The 23,928-nt window shown below is 34.8% G+C and overlaps 1 protein-coding gene across 2 annotated transcripts in view; it reads right to left on the bottom strand.

Moving 5' to 3' along the window:
• LOC136027028 (chloride channel protein 2-like) overlaps positions 1-23,928 on the bottom strand; it is a 124,309-nt gene that overhangs the window by 31,026 nt on the left and 69,355 nt on the right. For both annotated transcript variants that reach the window (XM_065703942.1, XM_065703943.1), the window contains exons 7-13: positions 20,700-20,784; positions 15,454-15,555; positions 14,165-14,267; positions 9,725-9,856; positions 6,395-6,557; positions 2,798-3,028; positions 2,164-2,301 (exon numbers count right to left, since the gene is read on the bottom strand). In XM_065703942.1, the coding sequence (XP_065560014.1) occupies positions 2,164-2,301; positions 2,798-3,028; positions 6,395-6,557; positions 9,725-9,856; positions 14,165-14,267; positions 15,454-15,555; positions 20,700-20,784 (954 nt within the window). The remainder of the gene's footprint in view (positions 1-2,163; positions 2,302-2,797; positions 3,029-6,394; positions 6,558-9,724; positions 9,857-14,164; positions 14,268-15,453; positions 15,556-20,699; positions 20,785-23,928) is intronic.

Genomic DNA, 23,928 nt, shown 5'->3' with positions numbered 1-23,928 from the left:
TTAGTGCCCCTTTTGAGATTCAAAAGTGATTTGAGGGGGACCCCCGCCCCCATGCCTGTCATTTCCAAAAACATATCCAACCCAAATTTGTAGGCAGTCGTTTTGTTCATCATTATTAAAAGATCCAGCAATTATGCCTTTGGGGTTGACCCCTCTCCCCATGTTTGACCTTTGTTTTCAGAAAAGACGATGGGCACTCAGGTGAGCTTTTCAGAGAATGTTGAGGGGAGAGATAAACTAAATCAAAAAATCAAAACACGGAAATTTGAGGAAACGTTGAGGAAAAGTTGAAATAAATCAAAACATGTAATGTACATACAGATTGCTGAAACAGATGAATCAGCAATATTTTGGAACGGCTTAGTCTATCAAGATGAAGCTACTGGGGCATCACTAGGGGGATGTTCAACTGACCAAAAGACAAGATGTACCTGCTAATATTGGTATTAATGCTGCTGCAACTACTCTTACTACTGTTAGGCTATTCATGAAGCTGAAAATTTTACAGAATATTGAGGGGGAACTTGAACTAAATTAAGACACACTATGTACATGCAGATTGTCAAAAGGGCGTATCTCATAGTAGATTTGGGTGAATTTGGAACTTTCAGAAAATGCTTAAAGGGGAAGATGAATTGACCAATAGGTAAAATGTGCATTTTACCACTAACACTGCTATCACTGCTACTACTACTACTGCGACTAAACTACTCCAACTGCAATCTGTATTGCAACTATTTGTAAGGCTTAGAGTATTAAGATGAAAAGGTTGTCGGAAGGGGGACTACTACTACTACTACTACTACTACTACTACTGCTACTACTACTACTAATACTACTAATACTACTACTACTCCAACTACTATTTCTATTGAAACTATTTGTAAGGCTAAGACCGTTAAGACAAAATTTTCCGGAAGTATATGAATATAAAGGTTATCAAAGAGATGTATCGGCGATGTAACATCCAGAAGTAGAGACTTCCAGAACTTGATAAGAAGAATATTCAACTGACCAAAGGCAATATGTTAATACTATTAGCTGGTATTAGTAATAGTGTCATCTACAACTAGATCTACTAACACTAATACTACTACTGTGGCTATTATTCAATTATGCCTAAGGGTATGAAGGGGATATTGTCAGGGTATATCGAGCTATGCCTCTATTCTTGCCACACATTACTTGACCTTGAATTTGAATCAAAGCCCCTCCCCAATAACTTAACGTTCATGATTGAAGGTACCTTCATTCTACCCTCCCTCTCACAATATTTTCAGCAGGAATAGTGGTATGCTCTTTTTTGACTTAATCAGCTTTAAATCTACCTGGCAAGTTTGCTGGGAAAATAGGTCACAAGAAGAATAATTTTCATAGGCATGCTCCCTTTCTCTGAGCTCTCTACCTTCACATGTAAGTGTTCAGGCCCACTTGAAACCTTACTAAATGCAGTCAATTCTATTCAAAAATTCCAGACATTGTCCGTTTTAAAAAGAGTAGAATCAGAAAGTGTTCTTAACTTCCTATCTACTTTTGCAGCAGTCCATTATTATTTCTTATTCGTTTCTGTGGCTAATTTCTTAGACCAAAATACTTTTCCATTTGAAACTTAAGAGAGAAAAACGTTTTGTATTAATCAAACAGTGAACAAAACGCAATAAAAGCGTACCAGAAACAAAACACAGCAGAAAACATTAATTAATAAAAATTTCCGAATATTTCAACTCCAAATCCAGGAGCCTTTATCAACGGGATAAATAAAAAAAGAGAGAGAAAACAGAAACAATATAAATCATAACACCATAATACCAATCAAAAAACCACAATACGACAAGAAAGAGAGAAAAAAGAACAAAAGACAAACATTTTTATTTATTTGTTTGTCTTTTTGTTTACAAAAAAAATTTTTTGGGGGGGAGGGGGAATCTACCAAAATAAGCTTTAAAAAATGCATAAAAAATTTGTTATTATTCAATTTTGCTACGTTTTTACGAGTCGGCCAAACGTTTCGGGGAAGGGAGGGGCTTTCAAACCCTCTACCCCTTTCCTGGATACAGGCTTGGTGTCAATGCAGTAGAAGACTTTAATAGAACGGTGAATATTTTTTGGATGCGTTACTAATTCCAGAAAAATTGGCATCAACATTAAGTATAAGCTACCTACTTGGACTGTCGACGATAGGAAAAGCTCGAATCTTCACCCCTTCTTTCAGTAGATCTCGTAGCTCCTTGAAAGTAATACCTTTCCATATATACTTGACGTCACGCACCATAAAATCTTCTACATATACATGGTATGCCTCTAAAACAAAAGATTGTTACTAGAAGAGGAGCTCCTAAAGAAACAAAAAACGAATTGAAGAGAGAGAGAGTAGCGTACTGGTACAGGATCTGTTCTGGAATAGTAAAAGGAATGTAAACTTGAAAAGATATAGAGAAGAAGGACTGACAATTGATAGGGAATAGCCATTAACTTTCAGAGAAAGAACAGAAAAGTGAGAGTGTGCTTATTGAGCTATCATCTATAATGGGGCTTTAGTTGATGTTCAAGCCTTAATCCCCCAAGATAAATTTTTGAAAAAGAATAGAACTTAAAATTTTTTTTCAAAGGCTGAGAGATTTAGGTAAAAATAGACTAAAACTTTATGGTTGTTTTTAAAATAATATTCGACACTTTTTGTTTCATTGATGGGGAATGTTGGCCAAAAAAAGTAAATTTTACAAACTCTCTGACTAAAATACAATTTTAAACTTAAAATCAATGTACAGCACATAAAATAAGTCAGAATAGTACATACGTGTACGAGATGGAAGAATATCTGGCAAATATGGAAGCTTTTTAATCATGATTATTGATTCATACAATGAAGGCTGCAAAAGTCTGGCTACAACATTTGACGCAAGAACAGCAACCAGTATCGGTACTAGATGTTTGATTTGTCCAGTCATTTCGCTAATTACCACACAAATTGAAATTGAATGAGTAACACCAGCAGGAAATGCAGCAGCACCAACTATGGAATAGCCTCCTGAAATAGGGGATGCAAATGCTTGTTTTAGCACTTTAGATAAAAATTTGCTTTAGTTTGGCATGGTAATGCTTACACAGATTACAATAAATCTTACAGAATTTGGGTACCGATCTCTCTAGGTTTTATTTCTTACCTTTTTAGATGTTTTAAAACTCAAGCTTTTTATCTAAGAAATATCAAGTATAAGAACCTAACATAATTCCTAAGCAGTTTATGTGGCGCTAGTGTCTAATAAAACTCATTGTTGACTGCAAAAGTCTATGCTCTGCTGAGTATTCATAGAAAATTGAGGAACAGTATTTTTTGTTCTTGCTAATTCGCTTGATAATGCAATACCTCATGCATTTTGTTTTCCATCCAATCACTTAGGCTGTTGAATATTGGATTCTAATTGTAACTCTGTAACTTCTCCACGTCATCCAATCGTCTTTGCATGGAATATTTAGATTCCATGGATAGGGGTTCCTTCCTAGGATAGGAAGGTATTCCTTCTAAGTTATCCAGTCAATCAAACCTACTTAATGTCAAATCCAAAACTATATTAGTGTCATCATATATGAATCATAAGCATTTTTACTAGTTTGTTCTAGTATGTTTTCCTATTTCTGTTCATAACCGTTTAGGTTGTCAAGGATAGCCTGATATCTTTGACGCAGTGGTGTAATTTCGTCAAAATCCTGGGGGGGAGAAAAATTTTGAGCCAACATAAAGGGAAAATGACTGTGAAAATTGACAAATTGGTCCATGTTTTATCATAAAGGAAAAAAAATAAAGAAATCTGACCTGTTTCTCTGGATACTTGAATTATGCAGGCTTATCTTAGTTTTGATAAGATTTTTTTTTTTTGAAAATAAATTACAACTGGGGGGGGGGGGCAAAAGGAAGTCTAGGAGGGGGAAGTTGCCCCCCACTCCATCAAAAATTACTCCCCTTCTTTGAGGAAAGATTTTGTCACTTTTAATATTTCAACAGTTGGTGCTAGTCTTATATATATAGTTGATTTAGTTGCTAAATAAATGAATGTGAAATCCCACCAACTTGGTCTTTGAAAAAGCCATAAACAAAAGTTAAACGTAATTCTTTTCATAGTGTTGATGCTATAATTATGTCTGCATATTTTGTATTTTGATCAATTAGTGGTAGTAGTTTTATGTGTAATTCATTTAGTCACAAGCATAATGAATATGAAATTTAGCCAACTTAGTGTTAGAGCAAGGAAGAAACAAAACTCGAGTACCAGGCCTTTCATAGTGGTATGGGTACAATTGTGTCCGTATATTTCTACATCCATTACAAAGAACAAAGCTAAATCTTAAGACAAATGTAACTAATATGGCATTTTTCAAGGTAAGGAAAATAATAGGTATTTAGTTGGCTTTGGTATCTCTTTTGAATTGCAGAAGAGCTTACACGAAGAATAAAAAGTATTTTGTTGCCTTATGGTAAAATATGGTTGTAAGTGAAAGTCTGAACTACCCAGACAAGGATATGATGCAGCAAAAAGTAATTTAGATAATTTAGGAAATTTGTTAAGAAGTATCCAAGCGGCTGGTTTTAACAAGCTAAGATGAACGACAAGTTAAATAACAAAGATCAAACTGTCCTACCTTGACCAAAAAAAGCGAAAAATCTCGAGAAAACAACACCTGGCGGGTCTATTACCAGTAGGAAGAAGAGTAAATGAAATACTCGCGTGAAATGCTTTGCATGTATGAAACAAAGTGTCTTCACTATAAAGAACAGAAGTAATCCAAAAAATAACAGGCTAGTAGAGGAAAGGTACAAATATCTTTTTCAAAAAGATCAGAAACAAACATGTCAGTCAATACAAGACCAACAAGAATAGCTACATTGAACACAAGTTAAAATATTATTTTCACACTTAAAAATTAAACTCATGATTCAATTCATCTTCTTGTTTTGATCCAATTCCTTTCTTGTCTTTAAAGAGGCGTCTTGTAAATTATATATTTCCCAAGTTACTTTAATCATGAAGTAGCATTTAAAAATCCTTTTTTCTTTTAAATAGTCATAATCTAGATTAAATATGTTATCAAGGACGCCTAGCTTTATATAGGGAAAATATTCGTTGTCATAGTTTTCTTTTCTTTACTGGCCATATTAAAGACGTGTTCTTTTCTTCTTACTGGCCATAGATCTGTTGTCTTTGATTCTTTTTTTCTTAGGTTTTTCCCTTTGCTTTGAAGGACAAAAGCTTCCAGCATTTTATTACTTATTTGAGAGTTAACGACGCTTCTTGACAACTAAGGTCCCTGCGTCAGCCCTGCAGTGCTGTCCTGCAGCGTGATTCGATCTCTGGGTCCCGCATTACCAAGCTAAGGTCAAATCCACTGCACCACCAAAGGACTGCTTTCAGCATTTATAATTACAATTTATGAATTCAAATCAAGTTGCCATCAATCTATGGCAAACTGGAGAAAAACCTAAGATAAGTAGTCTGAATGAAAGGGACACCCGGCATAAGCGTTTTTCAGGAATGTATAAAAATGATTTCACTTTTTGATTGATTTTCTATCATTCATCCATCCATCTCAGGGGGCTGAAAGCTTTAAAAATCCCGACGAAACTAATTATACATTCATTCCCGATTGAACAGTGAAAAATTACATTTTTATTTATTTTAGATGTCAGGTGTGGCAAAACTTTCAGAAAATGGTATTTTATCATCTCAAGAAATTACAGAAGAAGCAGCATAAATTTTTTTTAAGTCATGTTTTTTAAGTCATGTTTAAGTCATCTCAAGCTCAAAAGAGCCGAAGGAAAGTTTTTTTTTTTGCGCTAATCAATAGATTATTCTATAGTTCACAGTATCCTTTGATTTAGTGATTTTCTAGGTCATAGATTTTCTAGTGAGTCAGACTATCCAAAGCCAGAAGAGAGTTGGTATTTTTTTTTTGTTAAATAAAAACGTTTGCTTGGCCATTCTCGGAGTTTGGAAAAACTAATCTATATATAGAAATTAATATTCTATCATCTCAAGGAATCACAAAATGAGCAATTTCAATCTGTATGACAACATATTGAATGTCCGAGAAACAAAAAATCATTGAAATTCAGAGGAGAAAAGGAAAAACGTTTGTCTTTGCTAGCGATGTTGAGCCACAATTCCTGAATAGAAGTTTCTTTAACTAACAGTAACTCAGTTCTTATCCTGTATTCCTTAATTCAATTCTTAAACGGATTTCTTAACTTTCTTAACCTGATACCTAGTTTTGTTACACGAAAAACTGAACTGTAAGCTAATTTATGGTTAATTTAAGCCTATAATCCACTCTTTTGATACAGGTCAAAATGGCGTATTTTGTTGCATGAAAAATTGGTAAGGTGCAAAAAAAAACAAACCTGGCAAAATTTGAGATACATAGGACCCAACTCTAATTCCTTCTGGAAACCAAAGTGCAACCAATTCGCCAACCAGGCGCCCATAGCCAGCGCCCATTTTGAAAATTGTAATAAAGCAACCTGATGGCACCGGGAGCGTTGATGCAGCAATAGTTAAAAAAAACTGTAAAAAATATGCACAATTAATCAAATAGCAGAGCAAAATTCAATAAGTTAGTTCTTAGAACAAATTTTGAAATTGCCATATAAGTCCCCTTTGCAAATTGGGCCATTATTGTATGTAAAAGCGCTACCTTGATTATCTTTAATTTTTGAAAAATCGAAATTTGACTTAATGTAACATTTATTAATATTGCAAGCAATGAATATTTTAGGTGACAAGAGCTTAAGAGCTTTATTATTGGTTTTCTGTATTTTTTTTTTATAACATAATACAAAATTACTTGTCCATAGAGAGCAGCCGTAGAAAATATACGGGTAAAAACAGCAAAATAAAATAATCTAATAATTTAGCTCACTATGCCCACTCAATAAACTCAGTCAAAGCCTCTCTTATTTGATCAAAAAGTAGATTAACTGATGAAGCAGCAAAAAGCAAAAAAGTAACATCTGCAAAAAGTACTAAACCAGCATTTGACAACTAATGCTTAGTTTGATAAACAAAATAAAAAAAAGACCTAGTAAAGACCCTTGGGGTACTCCTTAAGTCATCCCATTTGCAGCAGATGTTGAACACCCGTTCAGTTAAACTTTTGGTTCATAGATTTTTTTAAAAAGTAAAATTGAGTATTTATAAGAATTTTATTTTGTTCAATGCATTGATTTAGCCTAAATTCAATCAACTAATCATATATTTTGGAAACATAGGGAGAACAGAAATGGATTTTTTTCTGAAAAGTTATCTCTCGTACTTCCTTTGTATAATAGTGATATCTTAGTGACCTTTAAAGCTTCCAGAAAAATCCACTTTCATTGATTTAAATATAAAATGACATAAACATTGGTGTTATAACTGACTGAACCGATTTAGCAATCTCATAGACAATCCCATCTACACCACTCGGATCGGAATACATTTTACTGATAATTTTTTCTACTTTATTTACATTACAAGAATTAAAAATAAATTTACTATCTACTAGAACTTCAGACTAAACTATTTTGGAAACCTTTTTATTTCTTTTCTGAGTATCTTTACATAGTCTTGCACCTTCATTAGAAAAATCAGTATATAGTAATTTGGGAAACAGGTGGCCAAATCCCCCCTTTTAATTTTTGGTTTATTAATAACTTCTATTTTACCTTTTTGACACAGGAGGGAATTTACATGTTTAAATTTTTTTGATTTCATGTTTTTATTTTATAAATTTATCTTGTAAACATGTTTGGCTTTCAACATGGCATGGGATGTACAGACGCCCTTGCAGTTGTTACTAATGCTCTACTCAATACTTCTTGTACAGATAGTTCACTGGCCTTGGCGAGTCATGATGTTCGCCAAGCTTTTGACTCTCTGATCCATCCCTTCTGCTTTAAGGAGGTGCTAAAAGAGGAGTATATCCGGATATCATCGGTCTTAAAATCCCTACTAAGTAAGACAAAATGGAAAGGCCGGTGGGCAGAACTGTACCAATGAAAAGAGGAGCCAAGCAAGGTACAATTATCTCACTTTGTTATTTCACTAATTATGTCCTCGAAGCTCAGCACCAGTGTGAGATGTCTTGCGCTCTTTATGGCCTCAATATCTCCTTAGTAACTTATGCTGTTGACATTTTTAATATAAGCCAAATTTTAGACAAAATTTCTGAGACCTTCCAAAAACTGCAAGAAGAATGCTTAAAATCTGGTCTTGAATTTAATGCTGAAACGTCAGACGTTGTACTTTTTTACTGTAAAGACCCACTTTCTTATTAAATTGCAATTGGTAATTCAAAGATCTGCACTTCTGACAAGATAATTTACCTTGGTATTCCCATTAGAAATACCATTTCTTACACTCGTCAGCTCCTAACAGAAGGAATCGAACGCCACATATCAGCTTCATATGCTTCCATAGTCTCTGCTAAGCTTCGTTTCAATCGCCGTTATCTTGTAACACTGTACACCGCTATGACTTCTCCCCACATCCTCTGAATTGCACCCTTTTGGAAAATTCTTACTAATGGTAATAAATTGAAAATCTGCTCACTTTCTTCCGTTTCGCAAAATATCTCTTGTGATATGGAATTTGAACACCCAGTTCAAAGCTCATCGATAGTCTGAGGATAGCAGATCCTACTATAGTCATGGCTAAACTTATGAAAAAAAAACAATTAATAGATTTCAAGACATGCTTGGAGCCTACTTCTTCAACTCTAATTACGTTGTCATGGTTGATAGTGATATTTTACTTTAATTTTGTTTTTGTTTTTTCTCTTCGTAGTGCTCCGTCATTTTCTTTTTGTAAGAGGACAAGTTTTCAATAAATGATAATAATAATAATGATAATAATAATGATAATATAATAATAATAATAATAATAATAATAATAATGATAATAATAATAATAATAACAATAACAATAATAATAATAATAACAATAACAATAACAATAATAATAATAATAATAATAATAATAATAATAATAATAATAATAATAATAATAATAATAATACTAATAATAATAACAACTAATAATAATAATAATAATAATAATATAATAATAATAATAATAATAATAATAATAATAATAATAATAATAATAATAATAATAATAATAATAATAATAATAATAATAATAATAATAATAATAGCAATAATAATGATACTAAGAATTTTAACTTAATTCATAGGTGTTTCCGAAATGATACAAATAAACCGTTTCAACAACCTTGAACACACATAATATCTCATGGATTATTTCGCAATATATTCTCTGAGTCTTACCTTAAAACCCTTAACCGCTCTTGAAAAAATATAGACGAATCCCTTTTACCAACTGAATGCACACAATGTGTTTTGATTCAGCTTAATTTGACCTTTAACATACCTTAAAAGTTTCAACTTAATACCCTTAGATACCCCTAAAATATTTAACATGCCATTTGATTTGACATATCATTTGATAACCTGGATGCAACTAGTTGTTTTTGATTTAGTTCAACATCCCCTCAACGTTACCTAAAGTTTTCAATTTTAAGATCAAAGTTATTTTCTTATTACCTTGTATTATATTTATATAATATTATACTCATTAATTTTGCTTATTCAAAGTGTTTTATAAATTATATAAGGTATTAAAATACTTTGCAGGCTATGGTACTTTGTTTTCAAAATGAAACCTATACTTACTGTAGTAACTATAAAAGTGACAAGATTGAAATAGATGGATGAGTAGTCACTTCGCCATTCATTGACAATCATTTCTTCACTTACAGTTAAATTGTCCTTTCCCCATGTGAAATTCGAAAATAATGATCTAACCTGAAAAAAAGAGGAATTTAAAAAATGATTACTACTGAGTTGAATATCCGGTAACGTACTTTCTTACATTGAAATTGTCTTTGGCCAAATGGCTTCATAAGTCATTTTATCTTTTAAAGTTTCTTTTTCACAAGGAATATTGCATATACACAACGTAAAAAGTTTATTTTGCCACACTAAGATAGCGCGAAAACAAAATAATCCTACGAAGACAAATCCAGCCAAACTAATATTTTGAACGATGTTCTTCTGCCTCTATTTTTTCCATATGTTAGTGTCCCATTTCATAAAATGATCTCCATTACTTCTAGCAAGAAAAACTCCAACTTTAGTCAATGTTCTAGCACAGGTTTATTGCTATTGAAATAAGAACTTATAAATTTGTCAAAATAATTCCTTGTGAAGAAGATTTTACACTTTATAACTCTAAGATAAGAGGTAATATTAAGCCCCTGCTGAAACAGCACAAAAGCTATGTACAAAAAATCTTCAAGTTCAAAGTTTGCTCCAGCGGTAGCTCCCAAAACCGTAGGAGCACTATCACATTCATGTTTTTCTTAGAATTAAAAATATAGTTTTGATATATTTGGATAATTTTCCCTTTGGACTATTTGATAGAAGAGTGTTCCAAAAACCAATCCTACAAACTTCTCTATTTACACTTTCCAACGTCTTAGAACAAGGGACTGGACTGGACTGACTGACTCAAAACTCTGTTCATTAGCAGTAACTTGTCATGAAAAAAAAGATAATACCAAATATTTAATACATAACCTGGTCGCTGAAATATCTATGATTTTTCAATTAAAATCTCAACGACCCCTTTCGTATACTCAAAGACATGGTCGTGCCTAAAAAAAAAGAAAAAAAGAAAAAAATTGCAACCAGGGCATTTATACATTGAAGCTGAAAACAGAAATAAATTTTCTGTTAGGATTTTCTTCAGTTCAATGCTTCCTCGGATTAGTCAAATCAATCTATGAATTATCTATCGCAACTTTTAAGGTATGTTAAGGGGTAAATTAAGCTGAAGCAAAAAACATTATGTGCATTCAGTTGGTAAAAGGGATTAGTCTATATTTTTTCAAGAGCAGTTAAGGGTTTTAAGATAAGACTCAGAGAGTATATTGCGAAATAAACCATGAGATATTATGTGTATTCAAAGTTGTTGAAACGGTTTATTTGTATTATTTCAGAAACACCTATGAATTAAGTTAAAATTCTTAGTATCATTATAATTGCTATTATTATTATTATTATTATTATTATTATTATTATTATTATTATTATTGTTATTATTATTATTATTATTATATTATTATTATTATTATTATTATTATTATTATTATTATTATTATTATTATTATTATTATTATTATTATTATTATTATTATTATTATTATTATTATTATTATTATTATTATTATTATTATTATTGTTATTATTTTCATTTATTGAAAACCTGTCTTCTTACAAAAAGAAAATGACGGAGCACTACGAAGAGAAAAAAACAAAAACAAAATTAAAGTAATATATCACTATACAACTATGACGACGTAATTAGAGTTGAAGAAGTTGGCTCTAGCGTTTCCAGTAGACGAATCTCATCCCCAGTAGACGAATCTCATCCTCAGTGGACGAAGCTCATCGACTCTCTGTGCAGATTAATTTTTGAAAATGAGACTATGGTGTCCATGCGGCATTTTTAAAGTGGGTAATAAGCAGCTCTTTTGTTTTTGATTCATTGAACTTGATTATCCATGTATCAGAGCACCTTTAGATTTCATAAAGATCCATCTGTAGGGAAAGGGAGGCTTATGTTGGGTCTTCGTGTTTCGGGATGGCTGAGTGGGTCGTAGTATCGTCAGCAAAGTGATTCAGAGGGCCTGCAAGGATGTCTCCCATGTCATTTATGTAGATAAGGAATAGTGTGGGTCTCAAGACACTGCCCTTGGGAAAACCTACTTTCACTGAATATTCCCGGGAAATAAACCCGTCGAGCACAACCCGCAATGAATGAGCTGAATGAAAGATCTCAGACGCTCATGAGAGACATCCATGAACACCACACGCATGGAGTTTCTTTAGCAGACCCCCGTCCCATACTCTGTCAAAAGTTTTGGCAACGTTGAATGACAACAGCCTAGTGTCGTACTCCCTTGTCAGAAGTTCGATCCAGTCCTGATGCTGGGCTGATAGGTAGTATAATGTTGAGTGTTTTCTCCGAAATCCATAATGGCGATCGCCTAGATGGTCCTTTGACTCCAGCAACTGTTGAAATGTTTCATTGGCGGTGCTCTCATAGGCTTTTCCAACACAGGAGAGGAGGCTAATAGGCCTACAGGAGCCCACACTTGTTGGATCTCCATCTGGCTCTGGGGAAGGTATAACATTGGTGGACTTTCAAGTCTGTGAGGAGGTTCCAGAGCAAAAGTATATTCGGACAAGTAATGACAACGGTCCAGCAATATCGGCACTTCAGAATTTGAGGAAAACATTTGCTATGTTGTCAGGACCGATGGATTTGGTCACATCAAGATGCTGCAAAATGCAGAGGATCTTAGGAGCAGAAAAATTCACACAATCCAGTACAGTAAAGGTTTGGTCCGAAAAAACTTGGCACTTCTCTACTGTCCTCATCAAGATTAAAGAATTCAGCAAAAGCCTTAACAACAGCTTCAGCCTTTTCCTATGGATCTTGTACCAAAGTTCCGTTAATCTGTGGAGAAGGAATTGAAGTCCCCTTGGATGATGGTCAAGCTTCCTTGACAATTCTCAACCAACTTTTAGCCGAAGTATGTTGAGTCTTGGTGGCAAATTTCTCCTTATACCGAACCAGGGACTTCCGAATTATATGAACTGCATCCTTCGTGTTTTGATGAATGTATTCTTGTCCTCTTCGCTCTTTGCGAAGAGAACAATCGCTTTTGTGACTATTGCTTCGTTCGCATAGCCTTATTACACTGGGCATTGAGCTAAGGTTTGTCCTTACCGGACACCTGGATCCACTTTGAAGGGGATTATTTTTCAACAAGGTCAACTACGGCTTCCTGATACTTCTCTCCAGCTTTCTTTGGGCCTTCAAGGAGAAAGGCTCTCCACTGCTGAGAACAAAGAGTGTTTATCAAACCGTCTCAATCACCTCATTTGCATAACCATACAAAAACAAATCATAGATTTTTGTCTAATTTATAACTTATCTCGTTAGGGATCCTTGGTTTAAGGACAAATAACAGTGATTGAAATGAATGTTTTGTTTCTTTTTATTTTTGGCCTATCAGCTTTTCTTCGTTACATTTGGTAACCTTCAAGCTTTTAAATCCCACCAAAATTGGTGCAAAAGATAAGGTACAAAGAGCTATATTTTGACTATATTTGATATTTTGATCATATTTTTTTTTTTGAGCCAGAGAGACCTTAGTGCAATTGGCATAGGTAAAGATTCTATTCAAATAATTATTCCAACTTATCTGAGGTTCAAAATTTTTGCTTACTTCAGATTCCCTGGGATGTTAATTTAAATATTGAATGCTAGGTTGGCTATTAAAGCGTATATAATTGGTTTATAAGGGGAGAGTGACAACCATCAAATGACAGTAAAAACATAAACTCACTATGTATCATTCATTTTTGCGGAGCTCCATTGAACTAGTCATTAAATTGAACGATAACGAAAGATTGAAAAAGTTTTTTTCGGGCATACCACCTTCAGAAGTACATGTTCAACTATAGGCTAGTGCCGACGTCTAAATGACGGGGGTTTATCATTTATATATATTTGAACCATACAATAATATATCAAATTATTAGTTCACAATGGAAATAAAATTTTTTTGTTTCATTACAAAAATATGAAAACGTAAGACCATCAGACCTCTACCATCAGAAATAGAAAGGTAATAAGGAGATAATATGTAATAACGTAATAGAAACGTAAAAAGAAGAACAACTTGTTCCGCTGTAGGACAAAAAAAATGATAAAAAAATATTATCAGACTCTGGCTAAAACCATAAAGATACAAGAAAAATTGATAGAGATAGGAATTCCAAAGTTCAATTCGATTTTAAAATTTAGCCTTACTCTTTTTATCCAGTATCTATAATACGCTTTTCTTTTACCGTATAGGTAGTGTATTTTTACAAGTAAGACATCATAGAGAGAGAAAATTCAGGAAAGAAGAAAAAAGATAGCACTCTTTGTTTGCATAATTTTACAGCCTGCATATGTTTGTGTTTATCTATATGGTTGAGCCCATAATGACATCCACTACACTTTGAATATTGCACAAAAGGAAGAAATAACGATACCTGTTGCCTTGATGTGAGTCTCGATGCAATAAACTGCCCTGTTCCAAGAGGGAAATAAATACTTGTGATGGCCAACGAAATTACAAAGGGGTAGATGAAACGACTGCAATGGAATAGTATATATATATATATATATATATATATATATATATATATATATATATATATATATATATATATATATATATATATATATATATATATATATATATATATATATATATATATATATATATATATATATATATATATATATATATATATATATATATATATATATATATATATATATATATATATATATATATATATATATATATATATATATATATATATATATATATATATATATATATATATATATATACTTATATTTGTATATGAATACAAGGGCGAAAGTTCACCAAATTCCCAGTAAGCAATCCCGGCACACTATGTTTGGCAGCCTAAGCAACTTTCCTTCATCAATGATTGACATGAGTTGACAGCACTCGCAAATATAACGTGGTGTCAGCTCACTCTGTCTGCTATTGTGTGCAGCTCGGACCTTCAGCTCAATCAAATTTGTTATCATAACATCGCATTTTCAATCCCTTTTGTTTTGTTTTTTTCTCATTTTTAGCCTTTGAGTTGTTTTAGTGCTCGGCTATTGTCTTGTTTCAACTTATTTTAATTTTCTTTATTCTTAGTTTTCAGGCATGTAGGTTGATTTCTTAGTGGAAACAAACATTTTTAGAAACGTACACTTTATCTCATATACAGATAGTTGGCAGAATCAAGTTTATATAAAAATACTCGACTAGTCTTTTCCTTTGTTTCATGATTCACAAATAGATATCTAAAATGAAATTTTTCCAGCGACGAGGACTAGACATTTTCTATAACTGATAATGGAGCAAAGACTTTGCCTTCACTTTAAAAAACTACAGGAAGGAAGGAGAACTTGCTTAAGAAGGAGAAAAATGGCTGTACTTAACGAAGAAAAACCATCCTAAGACCCTAGCAGACGTTCAAAAAACACCCATTGGTCTTTTCCATTTTTTCATTACTCTTGAATAGATGTCTTGTACCCTAGAAAGTTATTTTTCAACTAATTAGTACTTACTAACGAGTAATGAGTACTTACTAAAACCAACGAGTAGTTTACGACTACTAAGTAATCAGAGCGATGTATTTGCATTGTCAATTTAAAAAAGGTCGATAAAACAAGAAGAAGTGGTTCAGAAGGAAAAGAATTGCTGTATTCATCGATAGTACACGCTAAAAGTATTGTTGAAAGTATAACTTACTTTTGTTGCAGGAATCTGTTGAGTCTCTTGCTTTTTCTCATAAAAAGAACATATCTTCTGTGACAAAAAACAAATGTTGCGCCAAACAATCCACAGGTTACTCTGATAAAGAAGTAAAATTAATAAGATTGAAAACATACGCAATAACTATGTATTTCTACATAGCTTTGAAGTAAATCTACCATAAGCATGTTACTTATGAAATACGAGTATGGGGTTTATCTAGTTTGTTATCATGTGTTTTTTTATAAACTCGTTTGCTTTGTTGCCACTCGTTAGGCGTGTTACATATTTTGTGTTATCATTCATCTTGAGACTATTAGTGTAAAGGAATATTCAAAGGGAAATGAGAGTTTCCTGGGAGGGTGTAAAGAGGGTGAGTTTGATAATATTGGGATGGAAGAGGATCGTACGTAGTTTTTTGGCCTCAGGTGGCTTGGTGAAGCGGTGAGTTATTAGCAGTACCAGTAGTAGTTGACCTATTTATCATTCTAACATTCATATCCAACGTATAGACAAAGTAAATTGAAATATAATCCTCATATAAAACTGCAGCAAAAAACTCAAATATGATCAGAGCAGGTGAGAGCCAATGGTAGACCAGGGGAACAGTTTTCTCGGCTCTCTTCTATAACACCTTCTGTTAGACAGAGATTGCCACATCAGCTTATTGATTCCCTTGTTGTTGCTTTTTAAACAGGTCTAAGCAACCAACTATAAGTAAGAAGTGACTAGTACCATTAATAATCAAACTCTAAAGAGAGTTTTTAAAATAATATATCTATCAAAAGAATTGGCATTTATAAAATTGACATATAAAGATTCTAAATATTTAACAACCACTAAATTTCTCGTTGCCCACCAAAAGCTACAAGCCTGACAATATTTGCTTGAACAACAATATTTGCTAAAACTTTGCTCTAATTTCCCTTTGTCTTCTTCACATTATGCATATGATACGGCCTTTATGGTCGAACAGCTTTCTTGGTAAAAAATTCTGGGTAACATTTGAGATTCTATACTTTGTGGGGCCGCTGAGCCTAAGAATCGTACACTTTGGGCAAAAAGCACGAAAATTGGTGGAAATATAGCTTAAAATACGGGAAATCTATTGGTGACGGGAAGCACGTCAAGTAATCACTTTTACGAGTGCCTTCACGGGTGCCCGAAGAGCTAAAAATGCGCAGGTTTACCAGCATCTCTACAGAATCATCAAAATTTCCGACCATTCATATTAAGAAATGGCGATTCAAAATGGCCTTATCAAAAGTAAAGGATCACTCTGAAGCGCGCAACAGATCGCTGAAAAAGTACGTAAATTGAAAAATAGGAGCGTCTATCCCGTGCAATACCAAAAAAAAAAGGCAAAACCAGAGTTTAGAGCACTAGAAGTCCGAAGATTACAAGGAGCAGCTCGAGTCAGCGCGTCAAAGCGCAAATTTGCGCGCTCAAAAGCGAGCCAAATGCGCAAACCTCATTGAAAGTTTGAAGGAACTGTGGAAAAAGTGGCAATGTAGCACAAAGTATGGGGAACCCAATAATCACAGGTAGAAAGACGAACGATCACTTTATAGTAGGCTACCTTTGCAATTGCTTAAAATAGCGCTAAAAGCGCAAAACTCGTCTGCTTGTTGCAGAAAGATCCGATTTGGTAGAAACGCAGATTGAAATACGAGAATCGAGTAGTAATGAAAAGAAAGTGAATTTATACACCAGAACTGGTCATGGCATGTCTTAATACCCGTTTCAATTGCGAAAATAGAAAAATTTACAAACATTAGTTTCTTAAAACAAGCGATAAATTGTTTTGACATCGAACATGCGATACGAAGCGCGATTTACAGCGTTCAGCAGAGCCCAAGATGCTTGATGACAGGAAAACAATGAAGGATTTTGGACACACATGGAGACCTACTTGGCACTTTTTCGGAGACGCGCAACCAAAAAAGCCATTTCCGTTTGCTACTTTAGATAACTTGTCCCGATTGTCATGGTTATTGAAAAATTGAATACAAAATAAGGCAATAATTATCACATAACATGGTACTTTGCTGAGATATCAGATAACATGTTGTACAACCGAGATTCTAAGCTAGGCTTAAGCCTTAAAAGGGACATAGAAATACATAATACATAAAAATTCATTACACTTGGCAGGACCCGTGGAAAGAACATAACTCGGTGCACTCAAGTGAGCTACTCTTTTAGTTATGGCACCCAGAGCATTACTTTTTGCAACTGACAGGCGAGCGGCAGAAGCTCTCAACAGGTGACAGAAGCTTGGGACACGGTTGACCATCGGGGAGCCCAAAGCCCATTGGTAGTCTATTCCCATCTGCAATCGTTGGGGTTCTTTTTGGGAAGATGAGAACTGGACCATACCCGGGTGTGAATGTAAGCGTGCCGAATGTGCTGTTTTAGCGCATCCTGAATTGGCTGAAATCTGTCCATGGATGGTCTATTTTGTGAAAAGACACTTCCTCAACTTGTTTACCGACTCTTTCCTGCTGAATCTGTCATATGCAATGAACTTTACAATCTGTGCAAAGTTGTTTTCAGTGAGCTCTTGAAGAGAAGAGGTCAGGCGATTGAAGACCGGTAATGACACTTTGCGCTTCCCATGCTTTTCAAAACCCTCCTAAGCCATGCCACAGAAAGGCAGAGACAGTGTCTTAGCCCTTTAGAGCATGAACGAAGTAGTTCCTCGCCAAGTGCAGTTGCCATGTCATAAACAGGAATGAAGCGGAAACTCTTCCCTTGGCCATAGGCTACGTACAGTTGATCAACCCCAATAAGAAAGTACTTTGCGATGAGTAAAACAGCTACATCTAAATCAACCGCTTTGACAAGTGATGAATTTCATGTTGCAGTGCGCTTGATGAGGGCAGTGTAGGACTATCCTGCTATCTCTCTCCTCTTGGTTCAGAGGATGAATTTCAGCCAAGTCAGTTAGAATTGTACTTCATGCACTATCACCAGAAGTCACACCAGTCAAATGATTGGTAATAGTGTCGCATTTCTTTTTTGCCATTAACTTGAATAGGCTCTGCTTGTTGTCTAAACACTGAAGGAAACTAGTCTTGTTTTTTGGAATCGTGGTTCTTTCTTCAATCCTTGTCCGATGCATAGCCTTGCCGCACTTTTCTCGTGTAAATTTTTTTAAGCTGCTGGACTTTTAAGCGTCAAAGACGATGTCAACTCGCTGTGTTTCACTTGTGAACTGCTTACGAAGGTATTGACAGATTTCTTCTCTAACATATTCGACAAACGTCTTGCTTTTTGGCTTTATACGGTGGACTAGGACGGTACCACTAAAAACCTTGAAATCGGTGTGAGGTTTCTCAGTCACAACTTCAGAAGAATAAGCTGTGAGCAAAGTTACAATACCGAGCTTCATGCCAGATGTCAGATTACCCTGATCAGAGACTGAAGGAGGGAAAGGCTGGTTCTCGCGTTTGAAATACTTCCAAGTCAACACCTCTGGTTTTGCAGCCAAAATACAGTTTGGCAAATAGGGCCGAATCTGACTTAACCATATGAAAAATTGATTTCGACTTCAATTTCGATGATGGAATGGAAGTTGAGAATAATGGCATCTTGTTTTGGCGTATCGGTTAATTTGTGCGGCTTTGTACATTTGGAAAAGCGTTCTTCCACCGAAGTATCATACTGGGAATAACCAACAGTTTTCAGATTGCGGTAACTACTGATGGCACGACAATGGGATATTCTCCCGGATTCGATGGAAACGAAACTGTCATACATACTTTCGAAAGGATTACCCCATTCTATTAGGATATTTACAAGGTTTTTAATGTTTGTCTGGAACCTCTTCGGAAATGGTGAGCCCATTTCGTGATTTTTGCAGTCCGCTGTTCCTTCACATTTTGGAATTTCAATTGATTCGGAAAACAGAAGTTTGATGCTTTTGTAGCAAGGTTGGCAAACTTGCTCTTTTTTAACGCTTCGGGTGGCTAATAGGGCGCTATGGAGCAATCGCTCGACTTCGTACCGACTACAATTGGTTTCCCCAAATTTCATATTGTATTTCTAATTTTTCCAGAGTTTCTCAAAACGTTCCACACGTCTCACGCTTTTCACGCCCTTTTGAACGCACAAATGTGCGCTTCGACAAACAAACTCGAGATATTTCTTCTAATAGTCAAACTTCTAATAATAGAGACAATGTTTTTGCCAGTTTTGTATTCTCTGAACCAGGCGCTTCCATTTCGTGCTATGGGCGCTATTTTTGCGCTCTATTGCACGCTTTTGAGTAATCCTTTGCTTTTTATTTAGCTACCAATAGATTCTCCCTGTATGAAAACGTATTGTCAGAAGCTGTGATGCGTCTCTAGAGAGACTGGTTAACTTATGCTTTTTGCAGCGCTTCGGGTGGTCATGAAGGTGCTTTCGAGCGTCCGCTCGACGTGATTTCTGTCGCCATTGGATTCCCGTGCTTTATTGCAAATCCCCACAAATTTTGATGCTTTTTGCCAGAAATGAACGATTCTAGTGATATTTTCCGTTTAACAGCCCCACTGGAGCAAAGCATGTAATTAGTAAGTTTGTTCAGCTGGATGTGATCCCCTAGGAAATTAGACCCGACCGATTAGACTATTAGACTATTTAGACCCAGCCGATAAGACCATTAGGGGCTGATTAGATTATTGAGGATTCTAATCCCCTAATAATTGGTTTCAGTGCTGAATCTACGGCTGTTGGTTTGATACGGTTCACATCAATGAAAATATATGACGAGGGAAAATGAATAGTGAACCTCTTTCATTAAGACACATAGTATTTTTACGAATACACAAAAGGTTAAATATAAGAAAGTACAAGAGTTCCTCCCCCCCCCCCCGAAAAAATGAAAATTATGTCGATTAGACAAAAATTTCAATTGCAACTTCCCTTCTTTTGCTGCAAAGTTTCAAATACAAAGTGTAATTCTTTGGATATAACAGACACTGTCAAAGAGGAACAAGTTTCCAAGTTAACAGAATATGCTGTATGTTCTAATCAAGTTGCTTTGCCTTAGTTTTGTACTGGTATTTTATACAGGGTCAATTAGAGGTGATGAGGAGATAACTACACAACAAAGCAATAACCCCTCAAAAGAAAAAAATAATATCCAATCAGTTTAAAAAAAATTAAAATATTGTTTCTTCATTCATCTTCCTTCCAAACCATGTAAGTGAATACGAATAGAATCATATGTCTATTTCTATCGGTTTAAAAATACTTACCCAATCAAAGCATAAATTACCAGCTCTTGAGGATCATAGGGTAGCTCATGGGGAAAATTTGTTTTAAATATTGCAGTGATCGTCCCTAAAAAAAAAGGATCATGAAGGCAAAATTATAAAGATTTGTATTAGTTGGTATAAACACTGGAATACTAACCACCGTTTAAACAAAACAAAAAGAAATTACTTTCAGCTTACAAATCAGCTATTCTCATTTTAAAAAATGAAGTGAATAGTTTTTATTGAAGCTATTATGGGGAAAAACATCTTCAGTTTTAATCACTGGCCTTCAAAAAAAGTGAGATTCCCTTCACACGATTATATTCACAGTCAACAGCAAGAAAACTGCCACTTCCGACATTTTTTTTTGTACACATTTTGAGCCTCATCGTGTGGTCAGAGCTGAATGTTTCACACGATCATTGATTAGCATGAGATTTTATATTAAAATAATGAAAAACAACCTCTAGAATCTAAAATAAAAGATTAAAAGAAAGGTAATGTTCCAATAGACAAAAATATATAAATAACAACAAGTTCAGTATATTGATCTATAAAATGCCCCTCCATATTCATACATTTTCTATATAGGTAATACAGTGCTTAAACAACTGTTTGGATGCATTTCTGTCCAGATCTGCAAAATTGTCTTTTGCCATGCATCCTGCCCCTCTATTCCGATTAGTTATACTGCTCTTCACTTGCAATTTTGATTGATCTCTAATCATGAATGTTAAATTATTGTTTTTAGTCTTGTCCAAACAGTTTGTGGTGACAAACTGTAAGTAAGGAACGACCTGGCTCAATAGTAACCGAAATGCTAAAAAAAATTAATTTTTATTTCTATAAATACATTAAAAAATCAAATTGTTATACTGACTTATTTTAAAGGGAGAATCGCTTAATAAGCGAGAAAAATTTACTAGCCAGAAATCCTAAAAAACATAATTTATATTTCTATAAACACATTAAAAAAAACAAATTATTATGTTGATTTCAAATATATAAGATTCATCAAGTTAAAAGTTGCCCATCAAAAGTGACAAGCCAGAAAAATTTACCATTGAAATTTGTCCATTGTTTAGGCATAGTATTTGTTACTTGGAAGTATACAGACTTTTTTTTTTTTTGGGGGGGGGGCACTTTTTGCTTGGGGTGGTTTCTATAGAGAGAATCTTCCTTGGAGACAGAAATTTCTGGGGGGCAAATTTTTTAGGGGAAATTTTACACTAGGGGATTTTACAGCATCCCTATACGATATTCTTTTTGATTGTCCTAAATTCTCTTTGCAAACTCAATTTTTCATGTGGAAATGTGCAGTGGAAACTATCCGGAATCTATTTTCCTAATGTTTTGATTTCTGGAAATAAATTTCCATTAAAGCGGACGTTTCTGGAGTAATCGGGAAACCAATTAGAAACTAAAGTCTTTATCAAATGAAAGAAGAATTTCCCACACTGTGTAGTCCGCAAAAATTTTTACAGGGTGGATTTGCTGCGAGAATGGAACAGCTTGGAGGGAATTTGACGAGATGAGGTGCACTTTATGTTCTATGAAATTTATTTGGAGGAATTTCCTGTGAGGAGGGTACATTACATGGAGGGTGAGCCAGATTTACTGGCATTATCTATGTAGAGTTCTCCATTTAAAGTGATCAGACATTGATTTTTCTTACTGATTTTTATATTTATTTTGTAGGTGCTTGGGTCACAATATAAGCTTACTTACTTAGGTGATTGATATTTGCCTGCTTGCCACATACCTGCTTGATGCATAAGAGAAAACTCCACATGGTGTCAGAAAACAACATGGAATTCGGAGCTTGCCCATCAATAAATTGGGATGCAACAAACTTAAAAGTTGCCTGGTCACACTTCAAACAGCATGCAGAGCTTATGTTTACAGGACCTCTAAGTGAAAAAACAAGTGCAGTGAAATGCTCATACTTGCTGATATGGGCTGGTGAAAAGGGCAGAGACACTTTTAATATATGGACATTAACTGCCGATGAAACGAACAATGTCGAAACATATCTCAGGAAGTTTAGTGAACATGTTGAACCACTTGCGAACCCTATATTTGCAAGATATCAGTTCCACAAACGTAACCAGAGAGACGGTTAATCCATAGAACAGTACCTCACTGAGTTGCGCAAAACAGCAAAAGAATGTGCATTCGGAATCCAGTGATGAAATGATTAGAGATCGACTAGTTTTTGAAGTTAAGCAAGACATGATTCGGGAACGACTACTTAGTGAAGGAGCAGGACTAGCTCTAGATCGTGCAATAGCTACATGCAGAGCTGCAGAGGCGACCCAAGCACAGTTGATGATAATGTCCAACCAGGAACATTCAATAGTGCATGTAAAACAAGAGATAGAGTGGTAACAAGGCAGGGACGAAAATGCTACAAATGTGGTGGCAGCTTCACACCTGGTCATGTATGTTCCCCAAAGGGCTCAGGTGAAGGGCCAAAGTGTTAAAATTGTGGTGGAGTGTTCAGCAAAAGCCATCAGTGCCCTGCCAAAGGAAAAAGCACACTTTGCAAAAATGTGCAGAAGCAGTCAAAGGAACATTCATAGCATTGAAACAGAAGAAAGTAGTACAGATACATCTTCACAGTATTTTATTGAAAGTATCCAAACCAAGGAGGAAAAGAACAATTAACCAGTGGCCAAACTGTATCTAACACAAGAAGGAATCAACGTGGAATTCAAAATTGATACAGGTGCAGAAGCAAATGTCATACCAATGAAGACCCTTAACAAGATGCATCCACAACCAAAACTCAGGCCAAAATCCGACATACTTACAAGCTGTACTAGTGAATCCTTGAAAGTAGCTGGTACCTGCCAGTTAGAGGTTCAGTACAAGAACAGAGAGCCGCAAACACACAGGTTCTATGTGGTGGATACGGACAAGAGACCTATACTTAGTAGGCAGACCAGTGTATCGCTGAACTTAATCAAGTTCATACACAACATAGAACAGACACCGGTAACTAGTACTACGGATGAGATTCTAGCAGAATACAAAGACGTGTTCGAAGGCATTGGTAAAATGCCTGGAAAATGCAAGATACACCTGAAGCCCGGAGCAATACTTTCAGTACAACCACCAAGAAAAGTACCCTTGGCAATCCAGGACAAACTGAAAAACGAACTGGAGCGACTGGTATCCCTCGGGATAATCGAAAAAGTTACTGAGCCAACAGAGTGGGTAAACTCTA

This window comes from Artemia franciscana, chromosome 5, assembly GCF_032884065.1.
Source record: "Artemia franciscana chromosome 5, ASM3288406v1, whole genome shotgun sequence".
NCBI classification, from domain to species: domain Eukaryota; kingdom Metazoa; phylum Arthropoda; class Branchiopoda; order Anostraca; family Artemiidae; genus Artemia; species Artemia franciscana.
Note: the sequence above shows the minus strand (reverse complement) of the source record. Positions and strands in the feature narration are given on the sequence as shown.